Source organism: Branchiostoma floridae, chromosome 19 (genome assembly GCF_000003815.2).
Source record: "Branchiostoma floridae strain S238N-H82 chromosome 19, Bfl_VNyyK, whole genome shotgun sequence".
NCBI classification, from domain to species: Eukaryota; Metazoa; Chordata; class Leptocardii; order Amphioxiformes; family Branchiostomatidae; genus Branchiostoma; species Branchiostoma floridae.
The window spans coordinates 1,886,020-1,907,517 of record NC_049997.1 but is presented as its reverse complement, the minus strand read 5'-3'; the positions used below and the strand labels follow the sequence as shown (position 1 = coordinate 1,907,517).

General features: G+C 41.8%; 1 protein-coding gene across 3 annotated transcripts in view; it reads right to left on the bottom strand.

The window, feature by feature from the left end:
- Positions 1–191: 191 nt before the first annotated feature.
- The window catches only part of LOC118406397 (sodium channel protein type 4 subunit alpha B-like), a 77,937-nt gene continuing 56,630 nt past the window's right edge, over positions 192–21,498 (bottom strand). Inside the window, exons 19-30 of one of the 3 annotated variants that reach the window (XM_035806436.1) lie at positions 20,113–20,487; positions 19,700–19,873; positions 18,337–18,459; positions 14,048–14,170; positions 13,601–13,741; positions 13,284–13,337; positions 11,994–12,138; positions 10,603–10,715; positions 5,441–5,524; positions 4,592–4,778; positions 3,283–3,797; positions 192–1,780 (exon numbers count right to left, since the gene is read on the bottom strand). In XM_035806436.1, coding sequence (XP_035662329.1) covers positions 1,148–1,780; positions 3,283–3,797; positions 4,592–4,778; positions 5,441–5,524; positions 10,603–10,715; positions 11,994–12,138; positions 13,284–13,337; positions 13,601–13,741; positions 14,048–14,170; positions 18,337–18,459; positions 19,700–19,873; positions 20,113–20,487 — 2,667 coding nt within the window. In that variant the 3' untranslated portion in view covers positions 192–1,147. Of the gene's footprint in view, positions 1,781–3,282; positions 3,798–4,591; positions 4,779–5,440; positions 5,525–10,602; positions 10,720–11,993; positions 12,139–13,283; positions 13,338–13,600; positions 13,742–14,047; positions 14,171–18,336; positions 18,460–19,699; positions 19,874–20,112; positions 20,488–21,498 lie in introns of all 3 variants that reach the window. The other 2 variants (XM_035806437.1, XM_035806438.1) reach the window with 2 other exon arrangements.

Below are 21,498 nucleotides of genomic sequence, written 5' to 3'. Positions count from 1 at the left end.
GAGGAATCTGCTTGGAGATAAGCATGGGATGCCCCCTTTTATGTACGTCAAGCTGACATATATTTTTGTGTAGATGTAATCATTGTATAAGGTGGAGAATTGCAGAATTACACCTCGTAGTCACAATCTTTCCTATAACCACCATACCTCTTGGCAGAAATAAACGACAGGGAATAAAACAACTCAAATTATAATGTTTGCAACTTTTTATTTACTGTGAACTTCAAGTGACTGATAATGAAGGAAAGACATTTCGTAGTAAAAGAAAGGTCTCCATTTTGATTGTTCCGCATATCTCCAACCCATGTTGAATGACCTATGACCATCGCGCAAAAGGTAATATCCATGACATAACATTATAAGTTATCTTTTTATTTTTCCACAACACACCATTCTTTTTCCATTTGACGTAATTCACGTTTAAGTTTCTGACATAGCAGTGCACCTTTGTAATCATACAGCTTTTTCATGTGTTGCTTTGTACCAGTTAACTGGGACATACAAGGGCGAGTCAAAACGTAATGCAAGTGCCATTTTAGCAAGCTAGATTCCATGAAATGAGTTGAAATTTTGTTCGAAGGTAAAGGCATGTATCTCATTGAGACAACATCATCTCAATGTCTGGCTCAGATTATCAAGTGTGACTGAGTTCATTTCAAGTTGACCACACATTAAAACTGAAGCAATTGCTTTTAGCGTTGTGCAAATTTCAACTCATTTGATGAAAGAATGAGTTTGCTGTATAAATCACTTGTATAACCTTTTGGCATATCAAAACGTAGACATCTAACAACTTTGAAGATAATTGATATCATCTAGTTGTTGTTTCTCCATCAGATACATCAGATGAAATTCACACATTTATTATGTATCAAAAGTGAATATCTGTGTCATTGGCAAATTTCATCACGCGTACACTTGTGTTTATATATGGCATATAAGGACAGACTACTTCTAAATCTTTTTACGTCTTACAATGTCAATAATATTCTATAAAAATAAATACGTCTAGAATAAATAAGAAAACTCCCATTTTGTGGAAAGAATAGCTGTTTAGCAGCAAGACAATTTCTTTTCATCTAAAGACTCAGTTATTCTTGTGGTCTCGAGAATCAAAATCCTAGACTTGTTCCACATGCGAAGTAAATCAGCTATTCGTATCCTTTTTCCCTCTAATTGTAAGTTTTGGTGATCTGATTAAGTTTGTCGGGTCCAACAGTGTAGGTTTTAAAATGATAGGCAATATAGACGTTTGTTTTCGCTTACGTTCCCCTGGACTAGACTTTGCCTGTTCTATTTCCGTCTGTTCCGTCAGTTCGTGAGGTGTGCGATTGTCCGTGTGTTTCTCCTTCTGTTTTCTTTCACTCATGATTTTTCGATACCACCTCTGGAAAACACGAGCAGCAACCTCCTCTCTTCTCTTCACCAAAGTTGACGATATCGGGATCTCTTCCATCTTATGCGCTTCATCTGGACCAGGCACGTCCTCTTCGTCGTCATCATCTTCTTTTCCAACTGTTCCCAAAACAAATTTGGTCAAAGCTTTTAACAGATGCTTGCTGTATATTCGTTCCCCTTGCATTATAGGGATATTCAGATATGCTAATGTTATTTTGTTTGGTTTCTTGATTTGAAGAGGTGGCTCCAACTCGTTAACGAAGTCTGAGAGACGTTCGTATTGTATATATTCGGTGGCGTCTGGGTCGTAACGTTCCCACACGGCATAGAACATCTCCACGTCGTCCTCCGTTACTCCTCCCTCCTCAACCTCTTGGCGGACCTGAAAATGTAAATGATACAGGAATTTTCGGGTTGTGTGAAGGCTTCAACTTGTGGTTTGAGCTTTGTACCGGGGCAGAAGATAAACATACAACAAATAAGGTTTTGTTCACAAATGGAATATTGCATGAAGGGGGTGGCGCGGTCAAAGCTCAAGTTTTTAAAAAATAAAATAAGCCGAAATATAGCACAGAAATATCTTCTTGAGACTGATACATCTCCAGTGCAGAATTCTTTGAGCGAAGAAGTTGACTTGAAGATGACCACACCCTTGGAAGTCCGTCAGAAGCAAATAGCAGTACATGGGAGCTTCAATTAACGCGCAAGCAAAATCTTTCCTGCCTCGCTCTCAGCTATTGTAGGATTCTGAACCTCAACATGTATCAAACTGTACATTTTTATGAGCCACATTATTATTTTCAGCTCTGAAATCCAACCAGTTTTTCTTTTCTCGCTGCTGGAGTTGAGTAATATTCAAAGCCGTCGCCATAGTCCTTGATATTCGTATTGATTAAAGGTTTTTGTAGACCACTGTCTCAGAATTAAGAAAAACCTTACACACCAGTTGATCTTTAAAACTTAGATGAATGTGTCAAGGTTCGTCTCTCTTGGCTAAACAAAACGTAGTCTATGAAAGTTTTTAATCAAAACATCACGTAGTTGCTATTAATTCCATACCTCGCTCAATCCCAGCAGCTGTGAAATGGAACTGCTGGGAGTTCAGAATTGAATTTGTCTGCAACCTATGGAGATATTTATCAGCATGCATCTGTTATTTCATCTTTAAGTTAGTGAAGTAATTATGTCTATTTGTAAATTTCAGATTTAGAAGAACCAATCTTCTGGCTAATTTTCAATGGTGTTGTCATCTTAAACTCAGTCGCTCATACAAATCTGGACAACAAATTATTACATTTCAAGAGAACATGTACCAGATTTCAACTCATTCAATGAAAAAATGAGCTTAATTTAAAACTAAAACATTCTATGCTTAATATTGTCTTTGTGCGTATTGAACTAATACTGCGATTAGTTTTGAAATTATCATTGAAGTGTAAAAAAATATGATTATAATAGTACAACGCTAAACTTTCTTTCAACACAAAGGTATACATGTACACGGATCTAATTTTCAACTACCACTGTCCCCTTCTTTTGGATCAGTAGTCCTGTTTAATGTCCAGTATTCTGACTTTGTCCGGTGACTTGACCTAAGGCACAGATTCGCCTTGGGTTGCTGGCAATGGAGTAGACCACGTTAGGTGAGAAAGGACAACAAGTGGGCAAGGCCATAACTATCTGTTGATATCGATATCGTCTATTGTAAGTTCAGTGCGGTCCAATTTCACCCCGCAGAGTATATTTCTAACGCATAGTACACATACGTCTTCTTCGTAGAAAGGTGAAATGGAATTAAAATATTAGACCTGGTCATGTGATAGCAATTTGAAAACTTATATAGATATAATGTTGTTAGCTAGATTGAAATAAACAAATACCCACCTGACTGAAGTTGTCCAGAATAATGGCAATGTACATGTTTATCACGATTAGAAAGCTGACCATAAGGTACACCACCACAAAAAATATAGCCACTCCGGAATTCCCACAGTCTCCGTTCGAGGATGGGGTGTCCGCCTCCGGATCACAGTTCGGGGGACCATCGTTTATAAGTGGGTCCAATATCCCGTTCCAACCGGCTGAAGTAGATACTTGGAAGAGAGTTATCATGCTGTTTCCGAATGTCTCAAAATTGATAACATCATTTAGACCATTACTTTTTCTCACATAAGCAAAGTTTGACATGCCAAATATGGCAAATATAAACATGACGAGGAACAACAGCAATCCTATGTTAAGAAGAGCTGGTAGGGATAAAGCTAATGCAAATAGAAGGGTCCGTATTCCCTTTGCTCCACGAATGAGCCTGAGGACCCGTCCAATTCTAGCAACTCTCACCACCCGCAACAATGTTGGTGAGACGAAATACTTTGCGATGAAGTCAGCGAGTATAAGTCCTGAAACAAGAGAAAAATACAAATCGTGTATTTATTCAGATATTAATCAGTCTATTATATTTACTAATTTAACTCACCAAAAGACCATAAGACTGCCACGCTAAATACTAAAGAAGTCCTTTTTTGAGAAGGACTCCGTAAAACTATGGTTATACACCGTTTTTACTATGGCTGTAGTAGTAGTATCAGAGTACATTGTGGGATTATGTTGGCTTTAACTTATAATGAGTATTGTAAATGAATTTAAGTTCGCGGGGATTTAATTTCGCGGTAGCGGGGAAAATGACTTTTCGCGGTGGTTTTAATTTCGCAGTAACACCATAGACTGCAGTCTAATACCATAATAGAAAAATGCTCGCGGTGGTTTTAAGTTCGCGGTGAAGTGGTCACCGCGAAAACCGCGAACATTAATCCACCGCGAACATGTCTGCATTTACAGTATATCATTATGAGTGTAATGTCGGACAAGGAACTTTTATCCTTGCTCCAAATATAGAAAACACTTTATGATACATGTAGGTTACATATCAGCAGGTACGTAACAATAGCATACAGGTATACAATAAGACAGTCCCGGAGAACATGATGTGTGATGGGAAATGATGTCACAGATACTTGTCAAAGAATTTGGCATATTGCAATCATTTCCTCACGTCGGGTCCACCAAATCAAGTACTTTCTGATACTTCACTATGCCTAAACTGCCTAACGGTCGCGTGGCTGTCGTAGATTATGTTGCACGTCTATGAAACCATCAGAAAAATGAGCATACGGATTAAGCCATCCTACTATACCTAATAACGACATCACTACCACGACGAAGTCAAAGATATTCCAGGGTTGCTTGAAATAGTACCACCGCTGCCCTATGATCTTCAACACAGCTTCGAAGGTGAAGACAGCGATGAAGATGATGTTGATGAGTTCCAGCGCCTCTTTAAGCTTGTCGCTCTGTCTGTAGTGCTCAATCATCATAGAAACCTAAGAACGTAAATCCGAACACTATATTTGGCCAAAACATAAACCAGCAAAGTATGTAAATGTAGTAGAACGTTAACTCATCGAACACCGTGATCCAATGTGAAAGTAGTCTATCTCAGTATCACGGAGATTCTGATTTTTTGTGTGACTCACTGATTTCTGTATCATGATAAAGCGTCTGGGGTGACCTTAATTTAACACAGACGGCTCGATGTGATGTCGATTTTCCTATATGCCGGATGGGGCTTAACATCCCCTTTGAAAATTGAGCATGGTTTGGGAGCAAGAGAGAAAGCGAACACGAAAGAAGAGTTTTGGCCCATACATAAGTTATGTATAAGTGAGCATTTTAGGGCATACATTATTCAATTGAGTTCTAAACGTACAAAGAACATAAAAACATAAAATAAATTAAGTTACCGTTGTCTTTGTCGGTAATGATTACATACAGGCCGCCTGGTGGCCTTTCTCGGTATTGCAGTGGCACTTCCTGCTTTTGGAACTCATGTCTTCGTGGTCTTGAGTTTTGTATGGCAGGCAGCTTTTGATGTCAGGGCGGTGTAGGTTTCCCACCCCCTAGCATCATGGCGATTTACTAAATATTTTCAATCGTGCATTACTAGATGAAATAACGTGCATGGTACTGGTTGTCATAAACATACCATGTTCAGGCAGATGAAGACCATGATGGTAATATCAAACTTCTGGTTCAACGCTGTGTCGTAGAACCAGCCCTGGACACAGTTCTGTATGAAAGACAAAAAGGATATACATGTATTTCACACATACCTGGTGTCTGTGGTTAAAACGCTTTTTAGTGTTACATTAAACAGAAACTCTCGGCTGTTTAGTAGCCGAAGCTTCACGCCTTGTTTTTATAATCTCTAGGCAGATCATACAGTATCCATGTCCAGTTCAGTTCATCCCCAACAGGTGACACTATAAAGTTCTTCCAGACGACTCATGACAGACAGGTGGTCTCCGTCTTGGAGGCCAACATCCTCCTCAATCACCCTCTTAAATGGTCGGCCACGTCTTCTCTTGACTTGTCGTCAGGCCGCCAGAGAAGAACCCTTCTGGCCATCTCGTCGTGACGCATCACATGACGGGCAAGGCCAGGCGTCGGTCGCGAATGACTCTGGTCATCCGTGGCAGATCATTGTAGAGTCTGTGTTGGTTGTATGACTCTTTCAGTCAACATTCAAGGTGGCACGAAGGAGCCGGATATAGTTCCCGTCAAGTTTATTGCACAGGGTTTTGGTTAAGGACCAAGAATCGGACCCGTAGAGCAGAATGGACTGAACACTCGATCTGAAGAGTTTTATCTTGGTGGCATTTTGAATTGTAGCCTTCCACACATTTCTGAGGGAATGGGATGCTCCCCATGCTAGCCCGATTCGGTGACTGACGTCATAGGCTGTATTGGAGAAGCTGCCAAGATACTTGAAGTCGCTGACTTACTCTATAACAGTTCCATCACTTGCTTTTAGGACCTGGGAGTCAACAGGAGGGTTCATGTGCATTTCCTGGGTTGCAGTCTCAACACGGTGAAGGAAGTCTTGCGCGGCACGTATTGTATCTTCAAGCAGGCAGATGTCGTCTGCAAAGTCTAAATCCGGCAGAATCACTGCTGGGTGTCGAGAGCTCTGTCATCTCCCCAGAGTGAGGCCGTCGTTGGTATTGACAGCCTTGTGCAGTGCATAGTCCAATGCAACGATGAAGAGAAATGGAGCCAGGGGACCACCCTGCAGGACACCAGTATTGATGTTGAAAGTGTCAGTTTCACCTTCAGGGGTGAGGACGGTAGCGATGGTGTCTGCGTACATTACCCCGATGACGTCGACAATAGGCGTAGGCACGCCGTAAGCCGCAAGGATATTGAACATTGTGGTGCGGTTAATCGAATCAAAGGCCTTTTTTGAGGTCGATGAAAATAAGCACTGCCTCTTTTTGATGGTTCTGTAACGCCTCGACAAGTCGGCGTAGAGTCAGGATTTGGGCTGACGTTGATCGTGATAACGTGACAGACGCAAGCCGTTGTGGTTGGGACGTAGGAGCTTGTCAACAACTGGCCTTATTCTGTTTAGCAGAAGTCGGTTGTACACTTTTGCAACTATCTGGGTGAGGGATATGCCCCTGTAGTTGTCAGGAAGGGTGAGGTTTCCCTTCTATGGGACTGGGACTATTCCAGACAACCCCCACTCATCAGGTCTGTTTCCAGAGAGCGTTTGGTTGCAAAACTTGTTTAAGAACTGCCTACTTTGGGGAAGTTGCCGCAAGTCCAACGGCAGCCCATCCAGTCCCGGGGCTTTTCCAGCTTTCATTTGTTTCAGAGCTATGTCGACTTCACCCTGGGTGAAGGGATCGCAGCTACTATTGAAGTTTGTGTCAAACACTGGGGTGATTGAAACTCCAGTGGAGCTGGACTGAGGGACATCATTGTTAAGGAGCTTGGAGAAGTGTTTTTTCCAGGCGTTGAGTCTGTCTTCTCCCTGGATGAAGATCACACCTGATCTTTTGCCGGATAGCTTTCGCACTAGCTTCCATACTCTCTGATGCTCTGGGGCTTAATGATTCTATTTTCTTCACATCTATCGTAAGTCTTTTTAAGCTGGGTCTGGGCAATTTGAACATCTTTAGTGAACGAACAAAGGGTAGCCCGTCGTGCAATGGACACCTGAATGTTATCTACTGGATCAGGGTCACGTGGTGGTTTCCGTGGAAGCCTCTTGCTGCCTTCTTTGTTACAGATTTCTACAAAAGAAGAGTAGGATTTCTGCTGATCTGGTAGATTAGCATATGTTTGTGCAATGTCATCATCAATAGTGAGTTTTCACGAGGTTTCACCTGTGACCCTAGGTTGGGCAGCTCCTTTCACTTTGCCTTGCTGGAGAGCAATCCGTGGTGTGAGGTTCGAGGTCACTCTCAGTATCTGCTTGCAAAATTGGGTTTGTATGGGATAGTATCACATAGCCAGGCGGCGCGGACCAATCAGATTGCCCCGTTGCACGTTGGTTATGATGCCGTAACACAAAGATTCCGGTCAGGCCGGTGTGTATCCCCCTTCTGATTGGTCAGAATGAATCGACACCGGCACCGGTGTCGATTTGCATCGACACCGACAGTGTCGATGCAAAATTCATTCTGACCAATCAGAAGGAGCGATACACACAAGAAAGTAAGGGATATGCAGGCATTGGCCAATATAAAGGAGCAAAACATATGCCAGAGCAGAGGGAATAGGTAACTGCAAGGGGAGAATGGCTCCTTCTGTTCAGATTGGTAATGAATTTTGTTGTTCTAAAAAGCCAAAGACTGCAATGTTTTGAATATTTTCTGTGGAAATTTTGGTTTCAAAATGCAATCTGTTATCTCCTCACAAATGTATGTACCATAGAACAAATGTGAATTTTCATAAATTCGACAAAGGCATTCAAGGGATCTATGCGTCATACAGGAGTTTGCAAGTTTGGGTAGGCTATATGATAATAACGTTAAAGACTCGCCTGTTCCTCAGTGTACATGGTGTCATAACGCCTGGTCTTTTGCTATAACCACCTCATAAAACCACCGAGTGAGCGTGGTTATAGCAAAGGATCAGGCGTTATGACACCATATACACCTCGGGGCGGGTCATTAACCCTTAAGTATCAGGACTGGAGGTAGGGGGTTATCTAAAATACTGCAGGGTTTTGGGCCGTCACATTCGATCAGGATGGGCGAATATATTAGCTTAAGACTGAGCTACAAGATTTTGCACGTCGTTCCCGAATTGTCATAAAATGGGCAACTTTTTAAGCTTATTTTTGGCGAAAAGCTACCGTACGTTCCATAGCTGGACGTGGGAGCTGCATCGTGCGGCCTGGAGCTGGAATCAGTGCGTTTCGGATCTGGACCGTGCGCTCCGGATCTGGACCGTGCGCTCCGGATCTGGACCGTGCGCTCCGGATTTGGACCGTGCGCTCCGGATCTGGAACGTGTAAGCCGGAGCTGCTCTTACACCGGGCTGTTAAAGAGGTTTTCTGTGTTTACAGCAATGATAAAAGTTCCTAGTTACCTAATCACGATACTGCACTGCAACGCTGACTTTGAAGTCATGGTCTTGGAAGAAACGTAACTTGGAAGGACGTAAATAACAGCGAAAAGAGCCTCCCATATTCTTACCCCGAAGATGACATTTAAAGGGGCATTCCACTCCAGAAGGGGATATCATAATTCCCCTGAGAATATATCGTTAGACTTGAATGTAGTTTATTTGGCCAAATGTACCATACTTGTATTCGCTGTCGAACAGTGTGGCGTAACCGTCGAACGGTGTGGCGAAATTGTTGGCCAATCTCTTGCACTGGATTCGCGATCGGACTCTGGACACCGTAGGACGGTGTACTGTGGTCAGATTGTTGGATGACCTTGTATAAATTTCGCTGTAGGCAAAATGGAACTCCACTGCACATGTATTCTGGCCCTTTGCTTGTTGTTTGGCAAAGCCGAACCAGGATCACAGCCAAACACCACAAAAGACATAAATGAAGGAAATGTACTTTCAGATCTGACTGTATCTGTGTCGGGGCCACGTCTGCTTTCATGATTAGCCACAGTGGGGTGAATGTGACTTATTTCAGCCGCAACAAATTGCTGATGCACAAAGATAGTACAAAGCTGTCAATGATTGTAATATTGCTTTTTTAAAAGCAGTATAAGAATCATTGACAGCTTTGTGGGTTTGAAAGTGGAGATGTTGAGGTGAACCTAGGGCCTAGACCAACTACGTTTCCCTGTGGGAGCTGTAACAAGGCTGTACAGAATGCCCAAGCTGCCGTTTATTGTGATGACTGTAATAGATGGTATCACAAAGGTTGGGGTATGTTCGTACTGCATTAAGCCCCCTTCACACGAGAACAAGAATCAGGTGGAATGCCGACGGAATGAAAATTGTTTTCGATTCCTGGCAATTCCTGGCAGTTCGTAGTGTGTTCTAAAATTCTCACTGCATTCCAGCTATTTGTGCCCGGTCTTTTGGCTGGCCCAAAAGTTTTTGACATGTTAAAAACTGTCAAAGTGCATTCGAAGTGGAGAAATATCGAATGGCATTCAAAGTCGATTCTAAGTGTATTTTAACTATTCTAACTGCAACATGACAGCATTCTACGGCACTCCAACACTATTTGAAACATTCTTATCTCATTCGATAGAGAACCGAAACGGCAAGCTACTTCGAATTCTGCCCGAATGTCACCAAAAGAATATCTGGAAGGCAGTGAAAATTTCTAGAATACACTTTAAATTCCCCGGAATAGAAAAGAATTTTCATTCTGACGGCATTCTGGCTCATTCCTTCTCGTGTGAAGGGGATATAAGGTCCATTTGGAATCCCCCCCGAATGGCCCTAATGTGGGACGGATTTTGCAAATACTTCATTCCGGCTGGTTCTGATTGATTCCTGCTGATTCGGTTTCAGTGTGAAGGCCCTATTAGTACCAGACGAGCCGTAAAATAAGAAAGACTTGAGTGAACTGGTAAGTGGTGACTCAATTGCAAGCTTGCACAAAAAATACATGCTCACACGGAATTACACAGGCGGATGAAAAGTTATATATCATGCTTTGCTCTCTTTAGAAGTGCAAATATTTTCATTTGTGCACCGTCGGCTCTTTTTGAGATGGCATTTAGATTAAATTGGTAGCACTACATGGAACGCCAATGAACGCCAATTCTGAGGAAGACTGCAGTAGGTCAGACAAGACTTCGGCTCGTTGTGCTGGAACAAACTGTTCCATGTCAAACCTTTAATTCGGTTGAAACAGACAGAATGTGTGGTTCTTACCGTTGGTCTTGGTATCGCTTTCTTTGCGTTTTTCGATCCAAGCTTCTTCATAGCCTTTCTATATTTCTTCTGGTCCTCCGTCATAAAAAGGTCCTCTGACTCCCCTCCTTCCCCTGAGTAGGCAAGGCAAATGAATCATGTGAGCAAACGTAGTAGGATAACACACCGTAGATGACTTGGTAGCTCTCTCTTTACTTGTCTCAAGAGCGCTTCAGTCGTTTCTCTTTACTAGTCTCAAGAGCGCTTCAGTCGTTTCTCTTTACTAGTCTCAAGAGCGCTTCAGTCGTTTCTCTTTACTAGTCTCAAGAGCGCTTCGGCTGCTTCTCTTACTAGTCTCAAGAGCGCTTCAGAGTCATTTCTCTTTAAGTACCAGAGGGCTGTTTACATTAACGACATGTATCCAAATCATCGGTAGATATTTCTGTGAACTAAGGTTACATATCCATCAGGCAATATTTTAAATAATGCTTTGAACAAGAGAAACTATGTATAACTTAATATGATTGGCATTTAAGGCAAAATAAAGGTGCGATAGTATGTTTTGTGGAACACTACTAAGAACACTACATTCCTGAGCATCCTGTAAAACATATATTCCACGATGTTCCTAATTATACGTCGACTAAGGGTTTGTGTGAATGATTCTGGACTTACACGCAAGTGAATGATAGAATTGTAGATGTTCTCTCTAGCTATAGCTATGGAGAGATGTACTAATATGAAGGTCCAACTGATACATGCACATATACATATTAAGAGGAACTCTATCCCAATACAGAAGGCAGATCCTAGCTAGGCCAGCAGCTATTAGTTATTGACCGCAGTACAAGCAACTCAGGAAATCTCACATACTTAAATGTTATTGGAATGTCATTTCATGGATTTTATTTGAGGCCACCCCATTCTTGTGGAAATAATATTATAGGAATTTTGTACGTAAAACGGCATCTAAAAATGATGCACACCTTCTCCTCTGACATAGTAGTACATACTAATGGTGGGGAAAGGGCACTCTCTTGGCAGCCATGGGTTGTATTGCGAGTTTACAACAGGCGGGGCTACATTGCACGGGTTTGGAGCGGATGCGGGCAAGCAGGTGACGGAAACATAAGACAGCCCCCTATGACTCGACTGACGGTTATATTCCCGCCGTTCTGTACAGTATATTTACAGATACCTGTAGTGATGAGGTGGCCTGAGCGAGTCAGATTTACGAACGTACCAGGAGATGAGAAATTGTTCTTAACACTGGAATCCCTGAGTTGCCTGCGGAGGTTACCTTCCACCGTGTGTTATCCACTACATGTCGATGGTGTTAGTAGATCAGGATGGACGAGGCTCCACCTAGAAGGCACACCCCATTGATGAGATAATAAACTAGCTTATCATACTTATCATGCACTTCTTCTGGGCGTTGAAATTGTCGATAATGACACCGATGAAGAGATTAAGAGTGAAGAAGGAGCCAAAGATGATGAAGACAACGAAGTACAAGTAGAAGTACAGGCTGGTCTCTCTGTCTGGCTGCATTCCGACCTGGTGGAAGATATGAACATGTTCGCTTAGAAGTGAAATAAGTTTTAGATAGTTTGCGATGAGTCATGCTAACTTCCCTATACTACTGCACTCTCCACTCTCAGCCACCAGAAGGTCTATGCTGTTTGTTCGTTACTCAAACACGGGCTTCTGTATTGGTTTTTAATATGTTTGATTTGTTCAGTTTATAATAGGACTGTCCCAAAACAGCACGATCCCCAATACGGCGTGCATAGTACCCTATACTGCACTTGGCGCCATTTGTACTCCAGGCGCCATTTGTACTCCAGAGCATACTGTGCTCCAGCGGAGAGTGTTATTTTCTAAAAGACGCACAAAGACAACACAAACTCGACTAAGTTTTCAAAAACTTACTCAAAGATGAACACATAAATGAATCATATAATCCAGTAACAGAGTATCGCCTCTTCATGCACGCAAACCCTTGGGATGTGATGTATGATGGGAATAACGCCTTGCCTTAAGTATTGGTTCCTATGGGATAATTGCTGAAGTTCCAGGTCAATTTTGGGTCAAATAGATAGAAGCTGCTAAAGCTTTTTAACGTTTTAACGTGTGGGATGTGTGTCTCACCCCAGGCAAGGGTGTGTGTCTCACCCCAGGCATGGAATCTCCATTTAATGTCCTATTCGAGGGACGTCCCTAGTCAAATCTGGGTCTCATTTGAACAGTAAAGTGAGGAAAGTCGTGTATAATATTGCCTTTTCCGAGGGCACAAGATCGGTAACACGGCAGGACTCAAAACCACGGGACATGTAGGTACTGAGCCAAGCACGCTGCCGATTACGCGATCTCACGTGTTTTCTCGCAAGTTCCTCAAGTTTTCTTTCTGTCGTACAAGCAAGCATAACATATCGAAACAGAAAGTTGTATTCGACTGCAAAGTGGGAATATTTCTGTTTGGGTGACGAATTATGTTATATATCATGTCTCAAATCCTTACCAATATAACGGAAAACTCCAGCTCAGTCAAACGTATCATATACTCAAATCGACCTTGAACATGGTACTAGCAACGGTTTTCCCAACTGAGACAAAAACCTTGGGATGATGACACGTTTTACCCCCCTGCTATATAGCCCTTTGGCCTTTGTCAACAGCCGCAGGAGACGAAAAGAAGTTACCCCTCTGACGTCCACAGCATCGGCCATGATCTCTATCCATCCTTTGAACGTCGCCTGAAACGGACAATAAAGAAGTAAGACATAACCACACGGATTACTGTCAATTGAAGAAAAGCTTATTGCCTACGGTGCAGTCACAGACATCACACAACGTTTATAGTGGACGTGGCAAAACCCACCATGTACCAGTTACAAGCATCTGCTACAACCTTCCGCGTCACGAGAGAGCTGAATTGGCACGACACAACTACGACTTCCCTAAGAATTTGCTATCGTGTGATATGTGTGACACGGGCTACGTGTAGGAGTAGACTTACCACTTGAAACAATACCAGATAAGCTTGACCCACGTTGTCGAAGTTGATCTTGGAGTTAATCCAAGTGTAATTTTTCATCAGGCACTCTTCTTTGTTATCGGTAATGTTGGTTGGTAGCCGTTTGTTGTTTTCATCTACACACTTTGAACAAACAGAATTCCTTCAATTTTCAAATAACAAAAAGCAGTGACGATCAAGATAAGCATATGTCATATTAGTAGTTATGTCAAGCAATGCTGGACAGGGTCTCGGTTGGGATGGCAGGGGAGAAGAGACAACCGATATATGTCAAGTAAGTCAAGTTATGCTAAAACCACTGTACACATTTTCTTTCTGGCGCCTGAAGATGTCAGCAGGATGATTTGTGATATCAAAAATGTCTTGTTCTCGGATATCATGGTTCAAAATCAAACAGAGTAAGCTGAAGTGTAATATAAAAATTCAAACCTTGAAGAACTGTCCACCAAATAGTTGGACGCCCATGATAGCAAAGATGAGCCAGAAAACAAGGCACACCATCAGCACGTTCATGATAGACGGGATGGCCTTCACCAGTGCATTCACCACTACCTGCAGAACGGAGGTGTTCTTGGTTTAGATAGGAACTAAACAGGCAATATTCGCGAGCAGATACAGTATTTTTCAACCATATCCCAACTCATATAAAATGTACTGTCCCAAAAGTGACTATACAAAAAAGTCAATCACCGTGAGGTGTTCTTGGTTTAGATATGAACTAGACAGGCAATCTTCGCAAGCAGATACATTATATTTCAACCATATCCCAACTCATATTGAATGGACCATCCCAAAAGTGAATATAAAAAAAATCCATCCCCGTACGAGAATGGGCTATTTGTGAGGCTTACTTACTTAGGCCTACTGTCGTACTTAAAATGGACAGGTGTCACAGCGATCGATAAGATAGTTGAACTTGTTTCAGACAAGGAGGGTTGGGTCCCTTGTATTCCCATTATTGCATATATTAACTGAGTCTCGACATAGAATATATTTCATTGTATTCACCTGTCCTCAAGCAACCTATATATCTCCAATATGAAGTCTCTACCATGAATTGACCACAAAAGCACTATGTAATGTCTTTATTAATTATGCAAATAAGGCAATCATTAGAATAACGCACATTTTGGCATATGCACATGGCCAAGGGGTATCTTCACCTCCAACATGACTGTTTTTTCTAGTATTTAGGAACTGGTACATGGTGCGTTTACCCGTGTTTCTTAAGACTGGTACTTTACCAGTGTTTGTGTAGCATTTAGCAACAGGTATATCAACTTGCGCGTAGACAGTGTTTATAATGAGAAACTATTACGCACGTGTTTTTGTTAGTGCTTTGGAAATGTTTCCAGAACAAGAAAGAAAACACTGTGACAAATTGAAAACATATAGCTGACGTACTCCATACCATAGACGGTGTTGATTTATACGTTCGCAATAGCACTGTTTTTTATGTCACCCCAGCTCCAAAAAAATTTTTTTTTATTATTTCAATGTATTGTTTGCACCGAACAATATAGTATCTACTTTCGAGATATGACATCTTACGGTAATAAGGTGCCATATACCAGGTGACACACCAACTATGTAACTCCCAGGTGCAGTATAGTACCAGGAAGCGCACCTAATATGTAGTAACCAAAACAATAAAGGGGGGCGAAAACGTTAGTGATCTCGCCAATCGCTGGGGGAGGGTGGGGGGGTTGCGAAATCGCTGTGACGCCGACTCGAGAACACTTCCACTGCAATGTGGGACGCCACATATGATAACCTCTGTCTAAAATTGAATTTTAAAAAATCACACCGCGAGAATGGAACATTCCAGTCTTGTCCTCACGTGAACAAGTCCAAAAACACTTCTAGTAAAAAAAATTGATTTTTGAATCATCCCCCTGCAAGAGCCGACTCTTCCATCCCACCCAATGTAAAACAGTAAAATAGACAGGTCTAAAACACTCAAAATATGGGCTCTTCAACGATGTGCATTTGAATAATTAACCCAGACCTAAACTGAATTAAAAAAAAAAAATCAAAAGCACTTCTGCCCAAAAAGGACTATGCTAATTGACTCATAGACAAGAAGACCAGTCCAAGAACACCTGTGTTCAACAAATGGAATTTTGTTTCGTCATCAGTGTCTAAAACTGAATTATGAACCCAGGATGAAGTTGTACTGTTACAACGCTGTCTACAGTTGTATGATATAATACAGAAATACAATGTAACAATAATGATAGTTGAAAGATTATCATAAGTTAAAGTTTGGGGACAATAGGAACAGGTAGGGTCCAAGCTTTCCCATTTTTTTGTTAGAATTTGTTGAGTTCCGCAGTCCAGGCCACACTATCTTAATTTTATGGATGACATCCACGCGCGGATCGATTTTTGCCTGTTCTAAAACAAATGTAGCCACATGTCACCCAAAATTTTATGCTCGCCAGAGGACCTGTTCTTCATGTTAATAAGGGGGCACATGGTCAGGGTATAGGGCCATTTTGCCATTGTTTTCATCTTTAAACATGAATTGCAATAAAACATTGTTGAAATGGCGATGATTTATTGTGTCTTACTGTCTTTAACTTGAACTTCAAGGAAGTGAACATAAGACAAATCAAACCTGGGAAAGAATGCACCACATGTTTAGTTCTGTGGTTTAGGACCATTTTTACTCGATTTCCTCAAAAAGCAGTTACTCACGCAACTGGATATGATTTGACACTAACGAAAGATAGCGGATACTATATGAAATGTCTTACCGTTTCCAAAAGCAAACCTATTTGCCTCCCTTCGCCCCGCACATTAGGTTTGGGGTTTACAGAGGATGTCATCCATACGATTAATTCAGTTTGTCCTTACTTGACAGATTTGAGTTGTCGGATGCTACGGATCGAATCAGGAGAACAGATTAGCCTCCTTCACCGGCGTCTCTGCTCTGGGGGCCTTGGCGTAATTAGGGGGGTTGGGGGGGGGGGGGGGGGGTATTCGCGAATTTTTATCGGAAAAGGCCGGGAAAGGAATATATACCGGGAAGCTTGTACGGGCCCCCAGCACGGAGTTTCAGCTGACTGATGCCTTGTTTTCTTTAGATGTTTATACAGATGACCATTGTGATTTTCTGGTGGAGAACATTCTTTAGGATTGAAATTGGGGTTGTTACTTTTCTGTAGCCGTGTAGGTTTTAGGTGTTAGATAGCTCTTGTGCTCGGGAAGAAGTGACGTGCAATTAGGCCTTCTAGCGGCTAGGGTTGGAATCGCAGGGGCATTTTTGTAAAACAATTCCGAACAGGATAACTCAAGAAAGGATAAACGGATTTTCATGTTTTTGGTATCAGCTTTCGACGTCAGGCCAATGTGGACCCCTAAATTTGATTTTGTAACTGCAGTGGTGTTTTGTCAAGACATTCCAAAAAGGATAACAGAAAAAGAACGACCGATTTCTATCATTTTAGGCATGAAGGTAGCTTAGGCAACAATCTCCATAATCATGCACATGTTATGCAAATGCATTGATTTGCATAATTGAAATTGTATAGTTCCATTGTTTTCCATAACTGGGCTTAAATGAATGCGAATGTAGCACATATAATTTATTACAGGTGGAACATAAACAGACACCAATATGCTATGCAAACATTGTTAAACAAGGTAATGATAAATGTTGAGAATTTATACTTGTTACACTTGTGTCAATGAACATGAGTCATTTGCATAGAATATACAAAACTAAAATCTACAAAAGGTCTAGATATTTCATGGAGGTATGAGGTCGCCGAACTAGATATTTGTATTATCCATTTAAGGAGTTCGACACATGCGACAACAGTAATGTCGGGTGGGCAGATAACAATCACTACATTTGCATTACTATTATAATTTCTAAGTGGTAAATCATGAGACATCATTTGGTTGGCCAAGCAAACAAACAAACCACACTTACGAGGGGCGTGCAATTAGTAATGGTCCTGACCCATTTCCCATAGCAGGAGATTAATGAAACTTGGCACAGTTATTAGTCTTTCTCTTCATAGGAATCACCCAGAGTTATGCATTTCTCCCATCGTTTGATGCAGCTCTGGACACCGATTTTGTAGGACACCCCAGGTTGGTCCTCCAACTGATGCCTCATCAATGGCACAAGAGGGACGACCAGGTCTGGGAGCTGTTTCCACAGACTTCCAGCCACGTTTGAATTCAGGATGCCAGCGTTTTACAAGGTCATATGATGGGGCATCATCACCATAAGTTTCATTTATTTCATCAAAAGTCTTCTTTGGTGTGCGTCCTTTCAAATACAAAAACCGGATCACTGCGCGACACTCAACTGGTTCCATTTCACACCTGGTCCATTTCGCACCTGACTAAGTTCAAACACCAGTAAATCAGAAACCACAATTAGTTCAGAGCTGTCTTTTGCAACATAACCCATAGAGATATGAATTATTACACATACAAAATTTCATTTAGATCAGACAACTGGAAGTGGGTCAGGACCATTACTTATTGCACGCCCCTCGTAGATGATTTAGATTTGGTCCTCACATGCCCAATTCATAACGACCAATCGGCAAGAAACTCGAAGAAAACTAAGAAATTACAAACAAACCATAGGAAGTATGAGATGTTTGATTTCTTGTTCATCTGAGTTTTTATTTGGCACTGACGATGATGACTACGACTGATGCTGAAGTGATTCAAATGTTATTAACGGTACCTACCCTCATGCCCTCGGCCCTGGAAATTGCTCTCAGCGGTCGCAAAGCCCTCAGTGTTCGCATCGATCTGAATGCCGACAGATTAGAAAGGCCAAGAGCCTCAGCCCCTATTCCAAGCAGGGAAATCTGGAACGATGCACCAAAACGTCTGGCACGATACATCGGTACTGCGCATAAGCAATGCAACCTGACCGTAAGACGTAATGATGACCCCAGCCTTTCCCGTACCAGAAGCTGCTTTTACGAACCTGCGAAACCTTGCTAAACAGACGGGCCTGAGTTTTAAGCAATTTCGGTGAACTGGAGAGGATAGGTTGTTAGAAAAATACATTTAGACCGAGGGAAGAAAATAACAAAAAGTATTTAGAGTGATTCATTTCTTTTACGAAGGCACAAGAGATATACAACAGAGGTGCTGGTTTTTGTATAGTGAAAATAAGTTTGCGGGAGGCTGGTTGTGTGGCGTAGCTAAGAGGTACCAGATAGCGGAGTATTTACTCAAAGCCAAATCTACCCAGAAGTGGGTAGATTGCAAACTACAATAGTATTAGAGGGTCACGATGATATCATTTATTCAGGAGCAAGAAGGAGCAGGTCAGAGGTCAGAGTTACCTTGGTGGGTTAGGAGATCGACCTGACCCCTGGTTCAACAACAAAAAAAGATAAGATTTTTTACAACCAGGGCAAATAAGGCATGTCTCATAAGAGGGTGTGGTGTTATCATCGTGTCCTCTAATACTACTATAATAATATCCACAGTCCTACCACGTGATTTTACGCGCCGTTTGGTGGTGGTGAATTTGCTCGTTCTTTGTTTTCGTTTTAAGTGATAACTGTACTTGATTACTCTCAGGCTACGTTAAAAATTGAATCATTTATTTTGGATGATAACGTTTGCTTTTGGGTTTACAAGCAGTGTAATAATCGCTAATGAAGTGCCACCGAAATAACACCAAACTGGCAGTCAGACCCACGACCCATGTTTTGTCTAAGCTAGGCCTAATAGAAACATGTCAACGTTGATAATAACTCACAGTTACATTGAACCATCACAATCCTCACAATCCTACAGATTATAAGAAAAGAAAAGTAAATCCCAGCAGTCATCAACATAATTTGGTAGGTGATAGAAGGAATCAAGGGTGGGTAAAATAATCGGTGCTCAGGTATCAAGCCGACGTTGCTGAAGACTCATGGGGGCATTAATTTCGAGGTTCGCGATAAGCATCAGGGGGGGGGGGGTGATGAACCCTGCGGCTACGTTTTTGAACAGCGACGGAGGTTGAAAGTCTTTTAAAAAAGACTAAAAGATGAATGTGGACCACCGATCAGAGGAGTTCACGTTTTGGTATCTTGTGTTACTTACCATAACGATGACAAAGTCAAGCCAACACCAGGCATTGGTGAAGTATTTTCTGTACCCAAACGCAATCCACTTTATCAGCATCTCACAGCAGAAGATCACGGCAAACAGTCGATCCGCGATGTTCAGGCCAAGCTGCAAGGCGGGTCTGTCTTTAAGATATATGTCTTCGAAAGCCTACAGAAAGAGACAAGAATAACACATTCCCTTGTGATGGTGGAGTAAAGACCATTGTAGTAGAAGCTGTTGATTCTAGAATCAGACAACTGCAACCTCAGGGATTTGTGTAAAATATGTGGATCAAAGTGACGTTGCCTTAAATTTGCTTTCTTTATAAAGTAAGATGATAAAGGTGTTAGACGATAGTTCAATTGAATGATCTGTCTCATCAATGTGTGATCAACAAACACTCTTACCAGTGCCAGACTGCTCAGCAAAATCATCCCAACGATAAACGTTTCGAAGTACTTGTGAAGAACGATGAAGTTTGCTTTTAGCCGGACATTCTTCCATATCTCCCCTGCCTTTCTCTCCTCATTGGCACATGCACAACATTTGTAGCAGCATGGATAACATACAGGAGGACAGCAATCGATGATAACATCAGCATCTTCATCATCGTCATCATTGACATTTCCAGTACCAGTGCTCTCTCCTTCTGGCCGGCCACTCTTTTGTTCACTGTTGTCTTGGTGATTCGGTGATTTGCAGTTGATCGGTTTCCCATTTTCTGCACCCTGGGACGACTGCGCTGCTCCAAATTCATTACAAATGCCAAGGTCATCTGCACCCTTCATCGGGACAAAGTGATTGTGTTTCAGCAGACAGGGAGAATAAACATACATGGCTAAAACACGAATAACTTTGAGTGAAAAAAATGAATTGTTGATGTCTGTAAGCCAAATTAGTAATGTAGGGTTTGTAATTTGAATGTCGTCCATCATTTCTACATTGCTACTTGATTGGCTAACGTTACATCACACCATCATGCATCATTGAGAAGTTCCCATAGTCCTATAGTTCCTGGGTTCGGAACCCCTAACATGCCACCAGTGTTGTACCCTTGGGAATGGAATTTGTCATGATTTTCCTCACTCCATCCACTGCCCCCACCACCAAGAAAAGGCAATTTATTTTGTCGAATTCAAAATACGATCTGGGCATGTATTTAGAGCTGTTCACCGAAAATATTTATTGATTCATTGAATGACTGCATGATTGATAGAGTCAATCTTGAACAAATAAGAGTAGTCCCGCCTTAATTGGTATACTTATTTAATGGGGTATCTCACTGTACTATGGTACGTTGGCGACTGTTGGTGACTGGCGCGTAACAAACGACAGCAAAAAGGCGCGACCCAAGGCAACTTTTGAGATAATGCCCGGAAAAGGCGTGTTGTGGACGCGAACTCCACACGATATGGACGCGAACAAGACACCAATACAACAGGTGCCTTTCAATCTGTAAAAAGCAATGTGTTAGTTTCAAGTTCCTTTTGTGCTGATTAATCTGTAGCCATATATCATTATACGTGGCAAAAATACATAATAGAGTGAAATCTGGTATATGGTTCATATCCGGTCGTTTGGGTCATCTTTGCAATTGTACAAGTCAGTCAAGTTTGTACGTATATTTCATAATTTGTCAACTATGTTACGCCATGAATCGTAAGTGAGCATATTTTCATCTCATCAATGTAAATTTCTTTTTGTTGCATGTCAATAATTTTAGATGGCAACACTGCGATTTCCGAGAACATGCTCATCTGAGCTTTAGACGCACTGCCGCTTTAGGCAGGCGC